This window comes from Perissodus microlepis, chromosome 7 (assembly GCF_051167445.1).
Source record: "Perissodus microlepis isolate ML-2025 ecotype Zambia chromosome 7, ASM5116744v1, whole genome shotgun sequence".
In the NCBI taxonomy this organism is placed as follows: Eukaryota; Metazoa; Chordata; class Actinopteri; order Cichliformes; family Cichlidae; genus Perissodus; species Perissodus microlepis.
Genome location: NC_140467.1, coordinates 32,701,251 through 32,722,808, shown reverse-complemented (window position 1 = coordinate 32,722,808; position 21,558 = coordinate 32,701,251). Strand labels below are relative to the sequence as shown.

At 40.1% G+C, this 21,558-nt stretch overlaps 1 protein-coding gene across 1 annotated transcript in view; it reads left to right on the top strand.

The window, feature by feature from the left end:
• Positions 1-21,558, top strand: part of npr2 (natriuretic peptide receptor 2) — an 89,613-nt gene that overhangs the window by 61,989 nt on the left and 6,066 nt on the right. The window contains exons 15-20 of the mRNA XM_084934704.1: positions 1,532-1,700; positions 11,958-12,104; positions 12,791-12,914; positions 17,450-17,518; positions 17,761-17,935; positions 21,279-21,377. Of these exons, the coding sequence (XP_084790830.1) occupies positions 1,532-1,700; positions 11,958-12,104; positions 12,791-12,914; positions 17,450-17,518; positions 17,761-17,935; positions 21,279-21,377 (783 nt within the window). The remainder of the gene's footprint in view (positions 1-1,531; positions 1,701-11,957; positions 12,105-12,790; positions 12,915-17,449; positions 17,519-17,760; positions 17,936-21,278; positions 21,378-21,558) is intronic.

Sequence of the window (21,558 nt, the reverse complement as noted above, 5' to 3'; positions counted from 1 at the left end):
TTCCTGATTTCTTAGTTTCTTGGGTAATGTTGCCACCCCACTGGGTGGGCGACGTGAAGGCATACGTATGCGATAAGTCAAGAATGAGGTGACATAGGAGCTTCAAACTGACACCATAGGTGTATCTACTTCGATGAGTTTGAATCTCAGGGACTTTGACCTCAAGTAAGTACATTTTCTGAAAATCTTGTGAATGTGATAACTTGACAACAAGGCAATGTAAGATTTTGAAATTGGGACTATTGGTGTGTCTACCAGGAGGCTGAGGGGTAGCACTGGGAGCCACCAGTAATATTTGTATGTTTCTCACATTTAAATGTTTAAGATAAAACAAACATAATTAGACAAAGATAGCCTAAATAAATACAAAATGCAGTTTTTAAAAGATGATTTTCTTTAACAAGGGAAACATTTTTCCACTTAACTGACAACTGGTTGGTCCACCATTTGCAGCAAGAACTCCAGTCAACCGTTTGTGATAACTGACAGTCAGTCTTTCAAATTCCTGTGGAGGAATTTCGTCCCTCTCTTCTTTGCAGAATTGTTTTAATTCGTCCACACTTGGAGGTTTTCTACCTTGTTTAAAGTCATGTCAAAGCATCTCAATCTGATTTAAGTCCAGACTTTGATTAGGCCACTCCGAAACCTTTATTTCTTTTTGAGCCATTCAGCAGTGGATTTGCAGCTGCGTTTCAGATCATTGTCCTGCTGCATATCCGAAGTGGTTCTGTCTCTGGCCATCAGTGCAGGGCATGAACTAATGGCTGGACATTCATCTTCAGAATTCTGTGGTAGAGAGCAGATTTCATGGTTGCTTCAATTACAGCAAGTCATCCTGAAGCAACAAAGCAGCCCCAGACCGTCACACCACCACAGTCATGTTTGACACTTGGTATGATGTTCTTTGTATGAAATGCTGTGTTAGTTTCTGCATCTCCCATGGATGTGACTTTTGCCCAGTTACTTTTTTATCATTGAATCATGAACTCAGACCTTAACTGAGGCAAGTGAGGTCTGCAGTTCTTTAGATGTTGTTCTGGGTTCTTTTGTGACCTACTGGATGAGTCATCAGTGGCCTCTTGTAGTAATCCTGTAGTAATTTTAGTAGGCTCTCACCGCTGTTCCCAAAGAAACTGCTTTGTAACCCTGTCCAGACTGATAGATGTCATTTTGTTTCTCATCTCATCTCATCTCATCTCATCTCATCTGTTTTCTTGGATTGTGGGATGATGTGTTGCTTTTTGAGATCTTTTACTCTACTTTGTCTTTTACACGACTTTGTCAGTCAGGTTCTATTCAACTGATTTCTTGATTCAGCGGGTGTGGCTGAAATTGAACTCAGCTCTCCAAAAAATGTGGTTAATCACAGTTAATTGATGATCATGTGAATGTGACTAATATGCAAAAAACTATAAAATCAGGAGGCAAATATTTGTCACTGTATCTGTCTCTGTTGGTTTTCAGCTGTTCAATTGTGTCCTGACTATTATAATAACCTGCTGAGTTTCACACTTTGTCTTCTCATCTCCAGAAATTGTTCAGAAGGTGAGGAACGGTCAGAAGCCATACTTTCGGCCAACCACAGACAATAGATACCATTCAGAGGAGCTGACCATCCTGATGGAGGGCTGCTGGGCCGAGGACCCTGCAGAGAGGCCGGACTTCAGCCACATCAAGATCTACATGGCGAAACTCAACAAGTGAGTCCCACCCTATGGCAGTCTGTTCACACCTATTTCACAGCCAGCTCAATTGCAGATACATGCCTTTGCATATTTGAAGCAGCTAGGTGTGATCTAGATGTCTACTAACCTTTTTCTTTTAAGCCAAATGTAATGTGGCAGGAGTTAGGACACAAAGGCACAGGGTAGAAAAACTAAACAAGAATCCAAAACCAGGGGGATAAGAAGTATGAGGAACTCAAGAGTGAAACACAGAGTGCACACAGGAGTGACTGAGGACGAGACACAGGTAGAAGAAAAAAACAAAAACAGGTAAAGCCAATAGGACAGAACGGAATAAAAAATAAGGCAAAACAAGACACAGGAAAAAAAGACAAATAAAAAATTTAAATAAAACATAAGTAAAATGGTCTAATTTACAAGTAAAAATCACTAATGTACAAGCAATAAAATACCAAATTTATGAGAAAAGAATGGAGAAAAAAAAATACATTTACAAGAAAAAAATTAAAAAGAAAAAAAGGCAAATTTACAGCAAATAAAATGGTTAATTTATGAGGGAAAAATAGCAGAATTACAGGGAGAAGGGCAAATTAACAAGAAAAAAACCCTCAAAATTATGAAGAAAAAATAGTCAAATGTATGCTTCTGTAAGTTTCTGAAAACAAAAACTGTCAAATTTATGCAAAAAAAACGAAACTTTTTGGTCATTGTTTTTCTTGTGCATTTTTTTTTTTTATTTTAGTCTAGAAAATTCAAAAATGTTTTTCTGAATTTTAATTAATTTTCATTTTTCAACAACTCCTGAACTATGACATGCAGAATAACAAAAACACGATAGTAATAAAAAAAACAAAACTATTTCAATCAGACTGTAACACTGTGGATAAATGTGAATTTAAGTCTTTTTAGCTGTTTTCATTTTCAAGGATATTAATGTCTGACCAGATACATCATAGAAAACAATGCTTACAGGGTCAGTTCATCCCCAGTGCAGAAAAACTCAAAAGTCAGATATTTGAGTGAACAAAGCCAAAGCTGTCTGCATTGCTTCATACTACAAGGGGAAAACGAGAAAATATTTTTCAGTAATTGGGAAAACTGACCTTTCGCAGCATAATAAAATTACACTGAAACAGTTGAAGCTGGAAGCCCTCTTCACAAATTCAACCTTTTCTACACGTCAGTCCTGTTTATCGGAGTCAGTATAATTGGACAAATTGAATGTGACGCTGGTCGTGTCTTCCCTGGCTATCAGCGTCTTCCCTGCCAAGCCCAACAAGCGAGCTCCGTGCTGAGAGTCCCTGCCAGGAGAACTGATAGGTTTAAGAGATTCAAAAAGGCAAACAGGAAAAAGAGTCATGTTCTGGAAATGGCTGAGACAATTTCAGATAAAAAGCTGTTTGTAATTCATGACACACTGCACTCGACAGGAAGTGCTTATGTATCAGTGAGAGCGTATGTTTGTGTAAGAAAGGGGGAGGGAGTGAATCCATGTTTCTAGTATTGTTTTCGATATTCCAATGAATCATTCTTGTGCTTATTTGGGGTCTGAGTTTCATATCGAAGCAGGAAGCGTATGTTTTCTCCTGAGCAGGGCAGCTCTGTGAGATTATATCAAGTGAAGTGACACTAAAGCGCATCCGATGGCATCAATCTATCACGACCAGCTTGCACTGAGGTGGTTTCAGCCGAGTGCAATACGTCTAGGATGAAAATCAGCATATTTGACCAAAGAAGTTGCAAAAAAGCAACAATATAAGTGACAAATGAACCTCGTCTGGATTGTGTGGGAGTGATTAGATCAGATTTGTCTGACAGTGACTGAACGACCCACTAACTGTTCGTAATCGCTCCCTAATTGCACTGAATTTATCACGAGTTTTTTTTTTTAGTATTTGAGTGACTGAGTGTGTCCATTTATTCTCGATATATGAATGAATGAAAAGGAGCCAACACCTGTTGTTGCTTAAAATGAGCACAGAGATAAAAAGGAGAAATATGAGAAAGAAGTAGATTTATTTTAACTTTGGGAAAGCGCAAGCAAATATTGGGCCCATTCACCTAAATTTAAAAGCCAGAAGATTTAAACATATTTTCTAACAGTTTTGCACCTTATTTGGTGTTTTTTGGAAACCTTTGGGAATTTTAAATGGTGTGAAATGACCCTCTTTGGCATTCAGAACTACCTTAATTCTCTATGGCACAGGTGACTCCAACTCCTCGAGGGCCAGTGTCCTGCAGGTTTTAGATGTGTCTTTGATCCAACACAGCTGATTTAAATGGCTAAATTACCTCCTCAACATGTTTGGAAGTTTTCCAGCGGCCTGGTAATGAACTAATCCTTTGATTCAGGTGTGTTGACCCAGGGTGAGATCTAAAACCTGCAGGACACTGGCCCTCGAGGTCTGGAGTTCGACACCCTGCTCTATGGCAGTAGATTCAACATCTCCCGTTTCACCACATCCCAAAGGTGCACTGTTGGATTAAGATCTTGTGACTGTGCAAGCCATTAAAGCACAGGAATGAGAAAAGAGAAAAGCACCATTTCTGCCTTGTTGAGGTCAGAGGTCAATGGCCATCTGCAACAGTATCTCAAATAACCGCTTGTTTCTACCAAAGTTTGCAGAAGAGCATCTATGAACACAGAATGTAGCAGCAGAAGACCACACTGAGTGTCACTCCTGTCAGCTAAGAACTGGAAAGGGGGCTGGTTGTGGTGTAATTGTTTAAAGATTTTTTTCCTGGCACACTTTGGGTCCTTGCTGTGAGGTGACACCACCAAACACACAGTACTCAAATGAAAATGTGGCTTGTTTAATTACATGAAACCATAAAACACCGTGGATAGAAAAACAATATTTGGGATTTGGGAGTTTTTACACACACCGTTTACCTTCAAGAATTCACTGAATCAAATTAAGCTTGTTCACACTGATGAATGATGTAGCCTGCCTTAATTAGTGGACATGAGTGCAGCTAATCAGGTAAAACTAGTCATTCATAATTTTCCCCCGATTTGTTTTTACATGGTTATAGTGTTTTCCAACTCTTTCTGTGTGTGGTAAATGGCTAACAGAAACAAGCTTAACACGATATTTCAGTTGAATTATAGAATTAAAAATAAGAAGAAATAGGAATGGCTGGTATAAAAAAATAAAGTTACGGATGTTAGTGTCACCTTAGGCCTAACAGGCTGCCAAGTCAAAAATGTGAACAAAGCAACACTGTGAGGATAATATTTCATACAGTAAGAAAGTGTGCTGTGTTAAAAGAGTAAAAAAAATCAGGATTCAGCAGATTAAACACAGCTCCTGCGTGACTGCAGAGCTGTCAGGGGGTTGTAATGTTTTGCCTGCCAACTGCACTCGATCTTCCCGTCCTGTAACTTGTGGCATAAAGATCAAAACACAGGTCATGGTTCATTACTCTGAGAGGCAGCTCGTTGCTTTCTGCAGCTCATGGTGTGTGGTAGCTGGCGTCGCTCCGTGCAGCAGGAAAGAAACTGATTTACAGGCGAGTGCTGATTTTCACCTGTGGCTACCCCTTTGACAGATGTGTACTTAACATAGACTTTACGGTTATTGTTTTTACTTTCTTTAATTCACTTTGTGATATTGAGTGAAGGTGGGAAGGTTTACTGCTCGATAGGGGGACTGCTGCTCTGTAATCAATAGCCAAAGTAATCATTTTCACGGCCTTTCATTCGCTTTAACAGAGGGCGTCAGTCACAGCATGCAGTGGGCGTGCAGTAGAATTCTCTTAATGGAAAAGAAAAATCATTAAGCTCTCCTTTCCTTTGTCTGGGTTTTTCTTCAACATCAGTAACTGCTGGCAGAGGAAAACTTGGAGAAAACACAAAGGTAGGGCAGTTAATTTTCCAAAACGGACAAAATTGGGACCTAATTGTCTTACAAGCTCAACAGTTTCACCTCTCTATTTTTTCAGTGGAAATATGCGGAACAGTTCTCGATTAGGTATCACTGCAGTCTTGCTCACTTTGCTGAATTTTAAGATAATTTCAAACAGGTTTTTCTATTTCTGGCTTTGTGTGATGTCAGAAAGACGTGGTATCCTTAAAAGGTCCTCCCAGGTACTCTGCAATCACAGAAGCTCCACCTACATGCTGTTAATGAGGGGCATCCAATTAGAAGAAAGTTGATTTAAAGATGACATTAGCTGCACTACTGCCCAGCATAAGATAAATAAGGATTTTTGAGTCGAAGAATAAAAATATAGAGCCATAAATAAGCATGGATTATGGAATGAGTATGGAATCTGTATGCTCTAAAAACAGCTGTTTAGGGTCTGATTCCACAAACTTCTGTATGACTGTTGTGTGTTTTTCCTCTCAGTTTGACCTTTCCTCCGTTAGCAGTGTAATTCAGCACAGGATGAGCCCGGTGATGTATAGCTTTCCATTTGAAGTGGCCTGAAGTAGAGAGGTCTGTATGACTGATAACCGTAGAAGCACTCAGTGATGCTCTTGACAGCTGAAAGCTAATTCCCTCCTCACGTGTATGACGCCCTTCACCTCTGAGGCTCGTACGCTAATGCACTGTTTGCTGGTTATTTTCATTAGGTAAATGTATGTTGTTGACATGATGTGATGGATGAGCTGGTATATTTAGTCGGTGTGTGTGTGTGTTAGGGGGAGAGCCGAAGGGTGTAGTAAAAAGAGGGGCGTTCAGCAGTAAATTGTTCGTTTTATCCCACTTTTCACTCTGCTCTTCATTGATTCCCGATACCGTGCACGTCGAGTCTCTCGCTGTTTCCCACCAGGTCTGTGTCTTTTGTTGACACTGCTCACACACACACAAACCCTAATGTAGCCACACATTTTCAGCCAAAATGTTACTTCCTGAAGAATGTTTAGCCTCTTTGCAAACAAAAAAGCACTCAGAGACAACGTGCTAGAGCCAAGATTGTGCAACTATTGACATTTGTTTTAAGAAAAGAAATGCTTGTTGTATTTAATCTCCATGTGCATTTAAAAAACATGGTGATACCAAACATAAGATCCAGGAAGTCCATGAGACAAAAGGAATCCACAAGGAGCATAAGGACTGAGAAGTAAACATACGGAGCACAAACAGACAAACCAGACCTCAGGAATACGGCGGTTCTGACACTGATGCTGGAGCCGATTGCGCCAGATGCTGAATGGCAAGTTTCAAGCTTCGTTTATGGTTATCACATGCACTGAATCTGTCATCATCACAGCTCTCTCACTATTTATACCAGTGCTTAAGAAGGAGTCACTGCAATCTCCTCCTGAATGACAGGAATAGAAGAAGTAAAACAGGAAGCAAAGTGACGTGACATTTACTTCCGCTTTGAACTTTTATGGTTATGACTCGGCTCAAACACTGCAACATAAAGTGGAGACGGATACGAGACTTTTAGAAACATAGATTCCACTTTAAACCACTCGAGAATCTCAGCTTAAAATGACAGCCCAGAGAGCCCAGAGAGAATAAAGGCGAGAAGTGGCATCTCCACCAAGCCAACCTCAGGCATCCCTTTATCCAATCAGGTGTAGGCAATGGTCAGTTAAGGCTCTGCAACACCCAGAAACTGTAATTGCTGAAAGGCTGGTGCTACACTGGAACAGTTCTGCTGCGATTTGTTTTTGCTGTATATTTGAAAAGGTCACAAAGAAAGGGAAAAGTTTATATATCAAACATGCCAGACCTCTAAATTATTAAAATTTTGGTTTTTACAACAAGAACAGGATATTTAATCAAAAAATCACGTAGAAATAGTTGGGGAGGTCACGTGTGGAAAATCTCAAAGGAAGGAACTCAGAGAGGAGAAGACACAGGCAGTGGATATGGATATTTTGTGGCGGTCTCGAGGGACATTTTGGCCTGGAGTTTCAGCAGCAGGATCGAGCTGACAAATCTCCAGATCCATGCATCAGGTTTGACTCTTTGACTAGACTGTCTGCTCTTACCACAGCGTCCTTACACTCTCCAGAGACGCACACAGATGGAGCCTGCCTCTCTCTATCTCAGTAAGGCACGTAGTATGTAACTGCTTATCTGCACGAAATGGAAGACAATTCCCCAGCGTCACTGGACAGTCAAAGGAAAGGTTGAGGTCTGAAAAAGGGAATTTCAAAAAATGACAAGCAGGAAGCAGACACATCTCTCATCCTTTGTATGAAAGATGCAGGCTAAATGTTTTATCATTACCAGCAAGTTTTTGAGGGAGCACCTGTAGCTGCTGCACAGAGCTCATTAAGGCTAGACTACCAGATGGCAGATACCTTAAAAACCGAGGGCTTTGTTTTAAAAGAAGAAGCTAAGTTACAGCCTTAAATGCATCCCTAAAGCTTTGCACAAATGTGAAACTTCAGTTCCAAGAATGTCGATATAACCCTGATATTTAAAAATAAGATCTATTGTTAATAACACAAAATCAGAATCAGAGAAGCATTTTAACATTTCAATGCATTTGCATGTGGATGGAGACTCTGTACATCTGTCTTAACTCTTATTGTCAGTTTCATTCATTTACAAAATGGAGCGGTTCGATCCTGAGATGACACAAGTCCCTTTGGGGTTGAATCAGAAAGGGCATCTGGCATACAAACTCAAATGTGTAGCTACCCGTGTTAACTACTCTGTGTGAATAACGGAGCAGCTGAAAGTCGTTTTCTCCGTAAATTAGAGACAAACACAGTTTACTGATAGTGCTTTTAAAATTTTCAATAGAAGACAAGACATTATTAGATATCTTGTATTAAAAGTTGGACCTATAATATCATTAAAGTGAATTATTGTAATCATGTAGAGAAAATCTGATATAGTGACAGCCTCAAATTACAGGCTTATTTATACATATACACAAATATAGAATATTTATACACAAGTGGAAACAGCCAGGCCAAAATAAGACACAGGTGTAGACAGTTAAAACAATGAAGTGGGGGAGGAAATAAAGTATAAAGTAGAGGAGATGGTTCTTGTTTTATTTTGGTAGTCAGCTAATGCGGTGACAAAAAACCCTTATCAGCTTTCAAAGAAAACAAGGACAGCATTCAAACACAAATCAAAGGCAAAGGAAGAATAAATCTCATCAGAACCAAAGACAAGCCCATAATAATCCAGCCTCAAAATAAAGAAATCAGGACCCAAACACAGGGAAACTAAGACCAACCCATTACAAACCTATAAAACAAACAAACCCAGTGGTTCTCGCTCAGGAAAAAAATAGAGAAAATGAGTTTTCTAATGCTGTAATGATATTCCACCAACTCTGTTTCTGCTAATGATATAAAATAAAGATTAAAGACAAACATGTGGTGTGTGGGGCACGGGCACTTTATGGAGCTTCAGAAGTAGTGCATGCCAGAAAAAGTTAAGTGGCCTGTGATGGAGTCCAGGAATGATTGTGAAGACAAAGGCAGGAAGTTAAGGTGCAGGTGATACAAAAAGAAAAGCTTCTACCAAACTAAGAAGGGAACACTAAAATCAAAACAGGAACTAAAACTTGATAATGTCACAAGAACTCAGGATCTTGGGATTTCCATGTGATCGAGTGCTACTTGCCAGAAAAGACTCTACTACACCATCAAATGTAAATGACTGCAGATGGAAACAGACGTCTTCTTACTAAAGTGAAATTTAATTTTGCTCCCTGCTCGTGCCAAACATTTGATATATTCATTTTAAAAAAAAAATTAAAAACCTTGTACCAAACTGAATTGTCCCTTCTCTTCTCAGCTTCCAGCATTACTGTTAGTTTTGGATGAATGGTGGGAAAAATATGGATGTTTGTGATGCGCGCTGCAGTAAACAGTGGTTGGCCTGTGTGATTGCATTCAGTGCATTGATACTCATCAGTCTTTCATGTCTCCCTCTGATGTTTTGTACTTTAAACTTAAACATGTGGGTGTGTGTAGGATCCTTGACCCAGCAGACACGTGGCAGGATGCCAGACATTGATGCTTTTAGCCGCCATGGTGGTGTGGCTGACTCACCTTCTTGCTCCGTCGGAGTAAATGCGTGTACCAGCATGTGTGTGTGTGTGTGTGTGTGTGTGTGTGTGTGTGTGTGTGTGTGTGTGTGTGTGTGTGTGTGTGTGTGCGTAAGCATATGAATGTAAAAATCTCAAGAGAAAAAAAGAAAAAAAACCCACACATTATACAATACATGATTTTTATAATTATAAAATAAATGTGAAGGGCCATGATTGCAGCGGTAACAAGGAAATGGAGACCTGCCGTTAAACCTTTAGAAGGGAGCAACAGCTGTATGTGTGCTATATGCTGAAAATAACATATAAAATAATGGCTGCTGCAGTGCTTTTATTGTGTCCTACCTGTTTAACAGTGGTGGTCATGTTTGAGGAGGGAGAGCTACTCAAATACTCCAAATAAGACCTCTGAATTATAGTTTTTACCTCTGTTGTTTACATTTAGTGCCATTTAATCTGTGAAGTCTCAGCATAAACAGTGCGAAACTGCTAAACGTAGTTCAGTAATTCCTTTAGTAAATTAAGACCCCAGTCATATGTTTATATGCTAGTGCTAAAAATGTTTCTGCCCTCTCTTTCTATTAATTTTTACATTACAGGCTTTGATTTTCTTGTATTTTCCACTTGTATTCACTGCACTGTGGTGTAAGCTTAACCTCTGATTGAAAAGTCCAAAAGAAAAAAACAAAGTCTAGAAAATAGAGCACTAGGGACATGTTCAGGTGGCCAGCCCCTCAGGTCTTACTCCAGGGTGAAGCACTGGTATCTCATCAGATCCGGGCGAGGTTTCTGAATTCCATGCTGCAGTCATTGTAGAGGTCTGGCTCCTCACTTAGGACCAGATTACCTTGGAAGACCGTACCAGAAGGAGCTGGCCTGCCATGGAAACCCATGCCATGAAGCTTCTGGCTCACACTTTTTGTGCTGATGTTAATGCCAGAACAGCTTTGGATCTCTGCAGTCACTGTTTTAGCAGAGAATTGTTTACTTGTATTTACTCTGCAACCCCAACGGTTATTCCCTTGAGACCTTACCCTAGACTTTACCCCCCTGAGACTTTGTGGTTGAGTTGTTATGGCTGCTAAACACAGTTGATTGTGGGATATCATCGAAGGAAGAAATTGCAAAGTTGGCGTGCTATTATAGTACTACGCTCAGTGAGCTGTATGAAACAACTAGTTCATTCATACATGTTTGTAAAGACAGACTTCAATGCTAGGAGCTTGATTTGATACAGCTGCAGCAACTAGAGTAAAAACACATAAATACAAAGATTAAGGAGTGTCCCCCAACACTGTTGTCCATATAGTGTAACTCCTGAGATCAGAGCATGCAAACCCCTCCACCACATTAAATGGGGATTTATCCTTCAGCAGAAGATCTAGGTTGTAGCTACATTAAACCACACACCCAACAAGGTAAAGCACTTTGAATCACCTTGTTGCTGAATTGTGCTATACAAATAAACTTGCCTTGCCTTGCCTTGCCTAATTGCACACGCAATATGCATAATGCACCAGCACAAGCATAAACGCCACCAACGACGTCAGCCACTTGCATAGGTTATGTCACAGGCTCTTCAAAGAGACACCGCAGGTCTAAATCAGGCTGAAGGTTGTGACTCATTGGCAGGGTTGCAAGCGGACAACAACAGCTGAAACTGTCTTCCTCTTCAGTTTCTTCTTCCCTTCTCTGAAGGGCATCAACACAAGAAGGGACCAGCAGCAAAGTGGCGTAGGGGCGTAGATTGCCAGTGACAAAAAGCAATGATGGGTGAAAAAAATGCTTGTGATGCAAAGTCCATGTTGACTGAAGTGATTGAAGCAATTACCAGCGAGAGTGATTGATACTCTTAATTGACAAATGAGGAGGTGGTAAATACATTAGAGGTTTCCCTAGACAACCTCTGGCTGAAATATCCACTACTAACCAGTCATTAGCTACAAAACACGATGCATGATGAAGGAATCGCTTTGTAAGTGGACTGGGCTTAGGAGACATAGTCATTGAAAGATATCAGTTGAGGTGGTTTGGACATCTGACGCCTCATAGGTGAGGTGTTTTGCACATGTCCAGCTGGGAGGAGATGTTACGGCTCACCCAGGACATCCTCAAGAGATTTTGTCTCTGGGTTATCCTGGGAATACCTCCATGTTCCACTAGAAGAGCTGGAAATGGGGACAGGGGCAAGGGACTGCTTACCCAGAACCAGACGAGCATTGGGAAATAAATGGATGGCCCTATATTAAATGTTATGTTCATGTTATGTGTGTTTGTTTGTGTGCTCAACAGAGAGGGCAGCACCAGTATTCTGAACAACCTGCTGTCCAGGATGGAGCAGTACGCCAACAACCTGGAGAACCTGGTGGAGGAGCGAACACAGGCTTACCTTGAGGAGAAACGGAAAGCTGAAAACCTCCTCTATCAAATTTTACCACAGTAAGAAAGAAGAAAAAAATAACAGCCTTCACTTTTTAGCCTCACAGCCAAAAGCTTAAAACTCCCAGTGAACTTGAACACAGCAAATTGGGTGTCTCAATGACACTTTGTCATTTGTGTTAAATCCCTGTATTAATTAAAGACTCTGAATTCCTCCCAGTGCTGCATTTTATTAACGGATACACATTTCCCCGCGGTGCCATCTCACTGTAGATGAAAGGGAACACAGAGAACTGACAGGCGAACCGCTCATTAAAGTGAGCCGGCAGATCAGACGTGATAGCGAGTTTAGGCATTTGGATAACACCACAGGAACAAATCCCATCTTTCTCACCCACTTATCTGCTTTTTCTTGCTTCCCCTCCATCAAAGCCAGACTGTCAGAGAAAGGCCTGAGAGGAAGGACACATTTCATTTCTCACCACACGTGTGAATTGAGTAAACTTCTTTTTTTGGCTTTGGTATCATTCGATTAACAGGAAATTAGCGTCAGCAGAATTTGCAAAGATAAACTGACATCTGGTTATAATTGAGCCTCCGGGGCGTTGATGTAATTGTGATTCAAAGAAACATATCTTTGATTATATTTTAATTCAAAAACTTAACATAATTAAAATATATACATCTTGTTTCCTTCCTCCTTTCTGATTCTTGCTTTCTCTTTCTCTCTGTCATTGTTTATGCAGCTCTGTAGCAGAACAGCTGAAAAGAGGGGAGACCGTGCAGGCAGAGGCATTCGACAGCGTCACGATTTACTTCAGCGACATCGTGGGCTTCACATCCATGTCTGCAGAGAGCACGCCGCTACAGGTACACGCCGATCAATGCCTCATCGCAAACCTCAGTTTTGTCTGCTTCTGACAGCATTTAAGTGTTAACTTTTCTGACTTTCAAGCTAATCTTAAAGCTTTTAAGAAATCAGTGGTCATGATTGCAGTTGCAGTGAATTCTCCCTTCTCTACTCATGCATGAAAAGTGCTCACCGGGTCTCCATCTACAGTGTGTCTCATAGTGTTTGTTCCCACACATAGGCCGCGACTGAAAATAGTACAGTTGTTAGATGGTAGAGTACGTTGACTCAGAGTTGAGTCACGTTATACCACCACATATCTCCCTCTCACTTAAATACCAAAGTGGTTTCTAGACTTCATCTGGAAGATATGTCTGCTAATGGACAATATCACACTGTCAGGTGAACTGGAATCACCCTGAGAAAAAACAAAAATGTGTTTCTCTTCCAGTGTGCGGAAGAAAAGGTTATGTTATTTGACAAAGCTAAAAAAGAAAGAATAAAAAAGGCCTTGTAGACCTTTTTTCCAAAGCAGACATCTTGACTTTTCACATGGAAAGCAGAGAAAGCACAGATGTTTTAATTGTGGCCGCATCCCCTTTACAGGATCTCGTAGATGATGGATTTACCCCTACTGTGTTAGCGCATCATCCTAGAGACTGGTTGGCAACCTACTGGCAACCACCAGTCACAAGGGACTGGTTGGAAAGTGGTGTACCAGTTGGGGAAGATGTATATTTATACAGTCCTGAATGGAAAAACATTCCTGTGATTGCTTTGGTCAATAGTAGATTGCCATGGTCGTCTGTAGTTTGCATGGAAGATGCCGACATTCCTGCAAACACTCTGCAACTTCTCGCTAAGCAATAGTAAAGTTGGGCATTTCAACATGAGACTCTATGGGAATTAAATTTTTGGGGGGAGCCAGCCCCAAGTGGCCACTAGAGGAACTGCAGATACACATTCTTTTCCCCTTTGCTTGATACCCACAGGAAAAACTGTTCCCTGTTACACAATAAATACTTATAACTGCTTACAAACACCTCATTTCTATATAAAGAAAAAATGCATTGCTTAGAAGACGACAAGGGTTAAAGAAGAAGTAATTTCAGATATTCCATTTATATTCCTTCTAATGAAAAAATGTACTTCGGAGGTGAAGGAACTTTTTTCTTTCCCCAGCCCTGGTTAAGCTCTGGAGCCAATCCTGTCAGGTCACACTCACACAATGCCAAAATCCCCCTGTCAATCAAACTCTTCACCTCATCTTGACCTGTAATTATAGCGGCTCTCTGTGCACCCAAACAGCCATTTTCAGAATGCCGTAGATTATTCCTGAGGATCATCATTCACCCAAAGTGCTTTTTTTGGACATGTGATGGATGTCACCTGCACCCAGAGTCAGCCAGTGTGGATTCTGCAGTAAAATGAAGGAGTCAGCTGTCTTGCCTACCACAAGATTTTCTCTATAATGAAGCTATATATGGTATAAATATACTGTATGCAGCTGAAAGGTGTGTGGATTACAGGTATATGTGTCGGGCCACGGAAATCATTAATCTGGTGTTTAAGTGGCAGCTGTTTATTTCCCTACAGTGTAAATGCCACAGAGAAGCAGTAATTTAAATCATGTAATCAATCAATACTTTATTTATATAGTACATTTAAAGACCAGAGGTACACCAAAGTGCTTCTCAATAGTAAAATATGAAATAGAATCAATTACATATGGATACGATAGTAGAGTACAAACACATTTCCACACAAAACAAAGCACTAATTAACCCGGGAGTACTATGTTAAAAGAAATATTTCACTCCTAGTGTTGAAAGTTGTAATTATCAGAGCTTTGATCAGCAGCACAGCAAAGAGCAACACTGTGATGAGTGGGTCATTGTTTTGTTTCTGATGCTCCACTAGCACACTCAGTGACATATATACACATAAATCAAAGGGTGTTTTCAGGTTTTTCCACAATATTTCACACATTGCGCTTGTACTTCCACGACGACAGCAAAGTCGGTATGCAGTCAGGTATTAGTATCATGGTTTCTGTAACACTCAGCTTCACTTTACTACAAGGAAGGTCTTTTTAGATGTTGTAACTTCTGTCTTCTCCACAGCTGGCTTAAGGTCCAACAGCATGAGCAAGAGTAGCCCAGAGACAACTTGTTTGTGACACTGCTCCCTGGTGACAGCAGACAGTGTTGGGATTAAATAATTTGCAGTGCCTGATCAACAGATACGACACATATATGACACATACATAGAATGAGGATCTTGGTTATTTGGGAGGAGCTCAGTGTGGAGCAACTACTCCTTCACATAGAGGACAGTTGAAATGGCGTGAGCATCTGACGAGGGCCCTGAGCCCCTCCTAGGTGAGGGATTTTAGTAAGGTTATACTTGGGTAAAGCTAGGACACAAGCCAGCTGAGAGATTATGCTTTGGGAACGTCTTGGGAACACCTGAAGGATATGGTTGGACAGAAGGAGATTCAGACATCTCTGTTTACTGGCAGTTCGTCGTTATCACTTTTGTGAATGGAGGTTTGTATTAAAAATGAGTCACAGCTGCTGGCTCGCGCCATGCTCTGGTGTTGTTGTGCACCGGGTTACAGTTTGTGAGAGGGTCAGTGCAGGAGCTCAGATTCCCAAATGGCAGAGAAAGTGACGTTCTGTAGAAATGTCCTTATTTCCTGGACGCTGGTTTGGCTTACAGGTCCAGGAGGCAGCCATATGCTGCAAAGCTAAATGTGACGCTGACCTGAAGCCGGTCACTGCGTGACTTCCCCCAATCTCTCTCTGTCCCCATTTCGTCTCCTCTTCGCTGCGCTAATCTCATCTAATAAAGGCAGCAACCCCATCTCCCAAAAAAAAAGAATAAAAAATTATTTGTTACTTGTGTTAATATTAGTTCTGCAGTGTTTCTAATCACAGGCTACAGACAGCTTTGCAGACTGTCGTCCACATGTTGTAGCTGTTTGCCTTCACCAGGGGGCAGTATCACAAAAAACCTCTCCTGGCGATTCTTGATTGTGCTGTTGTTGTTGTTGTTGTTGTTGTTGTCACTGCAGATCATCATCATCATCATAGTATGGAGGGCCACAAGTGCCAAAGTGAATTAAACTAATACATAATTAAATAATAAATTAAATGTCATGAATTAAGTAAAATTGGGAATAATAATTACATGTATAAATCACTATAAACTCATTTGTTTTAAAACGTTTAATAAATTTCCAATTTTAATCATTTATTTACACATTTTATTCACTATTTATTGATGTATTTCGTTAATTTATTTTGACACCCGTGGCCCTCCATACATTTGTGCTTGTCAAGGTGCTTTTTTAAAAATCTTTGCGATTTTTTTCTCTTCGTGGTAACTTCCACTGTCGCTCCCTTCTCAGTTCTCTTTAGCTTATCAACCAATTAGCATCTGACCTACACTCATCCAGTGTCGAGCTATGTGCTGCTGATTTTTGGAAACTGCACACAAGCACGTTTTCAAATCTCCCTGTGTAGACCTACACAGTGGACACAAGCGCTGTGACATAAATTCACCATTAGACTGCTGCTCCCATGGCCCGGAGCTTTATAAGATGTAATTTTAAAAAAATATTTAAATATAAAATCTGTATAAAAGATGTTTTTTTTTTTTTATAGAGAGCACATCTTCATATTATCAGGTTTTACCATAAGATAGAAAATACAGCTGTAATTTACATGATGTCGGTTATACTAGTCATTTCATTTCATGTGTCTTTGAATTAAGCAACTGCATGAGCTTTCCTTTCATAAAGGGTTTGTTTAATGCATCCTCTGCTAAAGGAGGTAATAAACAAAGCACTGAAGCACCTTTTCTTAATATTTAGAGAATTCAATGAGCTCTTAATCCAGCTGCCACGCAGATGCTTCCTGGCCATTTCCCAAGCAAAACCTAATACTTAGAAAACTCAAGAACTTGACAACAAATAGGTCGGAAATTATATCCTGGTTCATCACAGTTCACTCAGGACCAAATGTCCCTGCTTCAAATGTTTGTTTTTTTTTAGGTTCAGAAAACAGCTGTAAAAAAAAAAAAAAAAAAAGGAATAAAAAACCGAACATCTAATATGAAGCCCAAATAATAATAATGGCCTCTGAATAAACAGCCAGCCGGTGACATTACCGCTATATTTCGACTATTACGAGCCAATTCAATTTCCTAAATTTAAGACAGATTGTGCGTTTGTAATATTCCATCTGTGGATTTGATTTAGCGTCTCGTATTTGTGTTTTTCAGTAAGCCTCAAAGCCTGGAAATCGTCCAGGGACAGAAATAATGCGAGCGGCTCTGAGGTTTTTACAGACGCGCTCGTCTCCCAGTCTGTCAGCCTTTCAACAAAAGAAAACAGGGTGCCCAGTGCTGGATTTACAGTGTGCACTTCTACATTTTTCATTAACTCATAATGCTTTGGGTTGAGAAACAGGATATGAGCTAAAAACTTCCACCTCTTATCTTTTCTTGCTGCACTGAAAACACAGAATCATGAAAACTTCTCTCTCTACAGGTTGTCACGCTGCTCAACGATCTGTACACGTGTTTTGATGCAATCATCGACAACTTTGATGTATACAAGGTACGTCGGGATAATCAGTGAGGAGTCTATTATAGTAGCTTTGCATAAGAAGGACGTGTGTAGCCCCTCCCTTCATCCTCTGTCTGAAATAAGCAGTTTTATCTCCCTTTCAGCCAACTTTTATAGGCAAAAATCAAAGCAGATAATGTTAAAAGTAAAAACATCACAGCAGCTCATAGAAATAATTAGTTGACTTATTTACTCGAAGGTTAAAACTGATCTTCTTGTGATTGGTCCCTCAGGTTGAGACCATCGGCGACGCCTACATGGTAGTGTCTGGGCTGCCGGTGCGGAACGGCAAACTCCACGCCAGAGAGATCGCCGGGATGTCGCTGGCCCTATTAGAGCAGGTCAAAACGTTCAAGATCCGACACAGACCCAACGACCAGCTGAGACTCAGGATAGGCATACACACAGGTGAGTCTTAACTCACAAGGTGGTGGCCAGTGGAAAATGTAAAACCTGCAGGGTTCCAGTTTTCTTGTTTACTTCACCACAAAAACATGTTTTGGTCCAGTTTTAGTATCAGAAGCTTCAAGGTTTGCATTTGCAGCAGGATTTAGTAACATGCAGGTAAACATAAACATATGAAGAGCAAATGAGTGACTACATCTGTAATGAAATGCCATCAACAGTCATCGCAATAGTTTTGCTTTAATTAGATGTGCTTTTCTAAACAGGGACCGTTAGCTAGATGGAACAGGAAGCCTTATCCTCAATATTAGAGTTGGGAGAGCTTCTGTATAGTCAATATCCAGTCAATATCCAATACTATCAGCAGCAGGGAGGTCACAGAGATATCCATTATTATTATTTGTTATTTGTGCCAGCATTACTGTTTCTTCTATGTTTTTCCTGCAATTTAAGAGTGGGAAGTCAAATTCATTTTACATCAGGGCCATCCGTGCAAATCCATTTAGCTGCGCGTTTAATCCCTGCGATATCTCAATATAAAGAAGTGCAATATCAACAGCACATCTCAGTTTTACTATATGATAAAGAAACGCTGCTCTGCTTAATGGAAGAAATGTTACAGCACGACTCTTTGGGCTTAAACTGAAAGAAATAAATGTGTTAAATTAAAGGTTCCCATTGCCCATACTGTCCTTTAATTATAAAGCAGAAAGTTTTTTTAATTAACAAAAAATTATATTTTATGTATTTATTTAATTTATTCAAAATATTTTTATTGAGTATTTGTGGATATAGTTTACAGAGAAAAAAAGAAGAGGGAAAACACAGAGTGTTTACAATGAATACAAAACAGAACTTCTCATGTTGGAACATTGTTTTCCTCTCTTATTATTTGTATTTATTTAATTTAAATGAAAACTGTTGGTTTGTTTGTCTATTACTTTGGTAATTACTTTGATATTACTTTGGTGTAGTATGGACACCTATGGTTGAGGCCTTCATCAATAGGACAAGCTGTAAAATTTAGGAAAATATAGTTAAAAGTCCAAAATGCATGTTCTCCTTCACATTTTCCAAAGATCTCCAGTGGGCCAGATTGGAGTTTTTGCCGGCCTGATTCTGGCCCCGGGCCTTATGTTTGACACATGTGATTTAAGGGTATACCCCAAAGCCCTCCCAGGGAAAATTCTGTAATTTACCTAACCCTGAAACATTATTAGGTGTGCCAAACAAAAGGCCTGGGGGTCAGTACTGGCCCTGCAAGCACTCCATTCTGGATGACAGTGGAAAAATTTGAAAGAAGGCAATAACTTTGGACTTTTAACTGTATTTTCATAAATTCTTCCTACTGATAAAGAGTTGGTTAGACATTGCTATTTATACTACAGGAAGGTAATTGTGTAATAAATAACAAAATTGATGATAGAAAAGTTCCTGTTTTTCCACTATCTAATATAGAAACTTTTGTTTTTTTATAATAGGTAGCTAATACGTAGTTAAACTTCCTTAGGCTGACAGAAAGGGGAGTCTCTTTAGTCCAGCCCACTAAAGATCAAAGTGGGTTGTATGCGGCCTATGATATAAAATGACTTCGGTGATATAGGCCATGCAAGTGACCACCACCAGTGCCAGCATTTTGTACTTGTGCTGGTGTGTCTGCACTGCTCGTCAATTTCACCACTACAAAACACCAGCTGGTGGTCGAGATGATCCATTCTCTCCCAGTCAATTCGACTGGTGGCAGAAGAAAGGCGTAGGAGGAAACAATGGTACTGAACGGGCAATCACAGTCAGTAGACACCAACATGAAACTACAGACCGGCAGATTAAATTTAATGCTACGCTAATAATAAATAATAGTACAATTATAATAAGATTAAATCCATGGATAGGAAGACCAGCAAATAGTTAACGATCACTTTGAGGGTCATCGATGATCAGAGTGATTATCAGAAACCCTAAAAAAATTGCCTTGAAAGGTTAAATAAGTCGACAATACCCGATCAGATCACATATGGGACAACTGAATAACAAAAAGCGGTAGGTACAGTTGCATTGGTCTCTTCCATGCTCACCCGCTTTTTTGAGACTTTTTTCTGTTGCTGTTATTCCATTGATGTGGCTACTTTCCCCACCGTGGCAGAAGATCACAATCTCATTATTAAATGCTCTTTGAGTCTATCGAAAGTTAATTGGCCCCAGATGGGAAGCTCCCTGGTAACAAGAACGACCGTGACCTTTTTGAACAAATCAAAGATTCAAAAAGCTGAATCAGGCTACCTGAATCCTGCAATTATGACAGCTTGTTCAGACATTATTGGGAACTAAGCAAGGCACATTTCTCTGTCTCCACACACTCACTCCTCTAAAACTAGATGAGCGAGGCGCTTGTAGAAAGGCTGAAGTATTCTAACTGCTTTTCATGCAATAAAATTAGTCAGCCTCATGTGTCTCTTTAAGTCTCCGGGTTCTGATTTCTGAACACCCCCACTTAAATGCTTTTTAATAACTGTTGAGTGATTCTTCATGTGTATCCTGGCAAAAACATAAAAAATAATAGTTTTTGGACTATAAAAGAAACATGTGTTATCCAGGGCATGAGATTAGCTAACAGTATCCAGAGCCTTTGTAAATTCCATTCTTCAAATACCCAAACAGATGGAGTTTAAAGGGGGGGATGTTATTCTTTTACTCATTTTCTGTCATATATGCATTGCCAGAGTGGTGGAGGCTCATCTTAAACATGACAATGAAATATGTACAAATAGATTCTGTGAGCTGAACAGCTCTAAATGCTTTGTTTAGAGTATTTTTTCTACTCTTAGCTCCGTATGATGTCAATGAAAAAGGACACTGTTAATATGGTCATCTCAGGAACTCTGTGCACCGAAGTGGCTGATGAAGAAAGTTAGCTTAAAAGGAGAGGAGCTAAAATGTCTTACTTCAGACAGAAGATGAATGTCTAAAATGTCTAAAAAAAAAACCCCCTCCAGTACAGAGTCCAAGAGTAGAAATTAGGAGCTGGAAATGAGCACAAGAGCCCCCCTTGTTTTGTTCTTTTTAATTTGACGTAACTTATAAGAAGCTTCTTGCACAGTATTTAGACTGCATCAGCTCATAGAGGCACTGTTTATGTTCTAGTTCAGCAGCTGAAACGATCCAACATGCAGAGGCTGGCACTCAGTGTCGTCACTGTAATTTAGAGCAGTTTCCTTTCACTCACACCTCTGTCTTCAAATTTAACATTTCCCCTGAGGTGTGGTAATGACAGAGCTTCCCAGCTCCTCAGGTATGATGATTGTTTTTCCTCGGTAAAATCTGACTATATTTAGTGTTTGTTTTACAGGCCCAGTGTGTGCCGGCGTGGTGGGGCTGAAAATGCCCAGATACTGTTTGTTTGGAGATACTGTCAACACGGCGTCCCGGATGGAGTCGAATGGAGAGGGTGAGTGTCACTGGGTTTTTCCTCTCTGCTGTCTGTTGGATGTAAAGCTGGCGTCACTACATAAATCTGGGTTTTCAACAGAAGGAGTAACACGCTTCGTACAAATCTTTGCAGTGTTGAAGTTAAAAAGGACTCGCAGCTTATTCTTATTCTTGTATTGCAGCTGCTCTGTATTTAATTA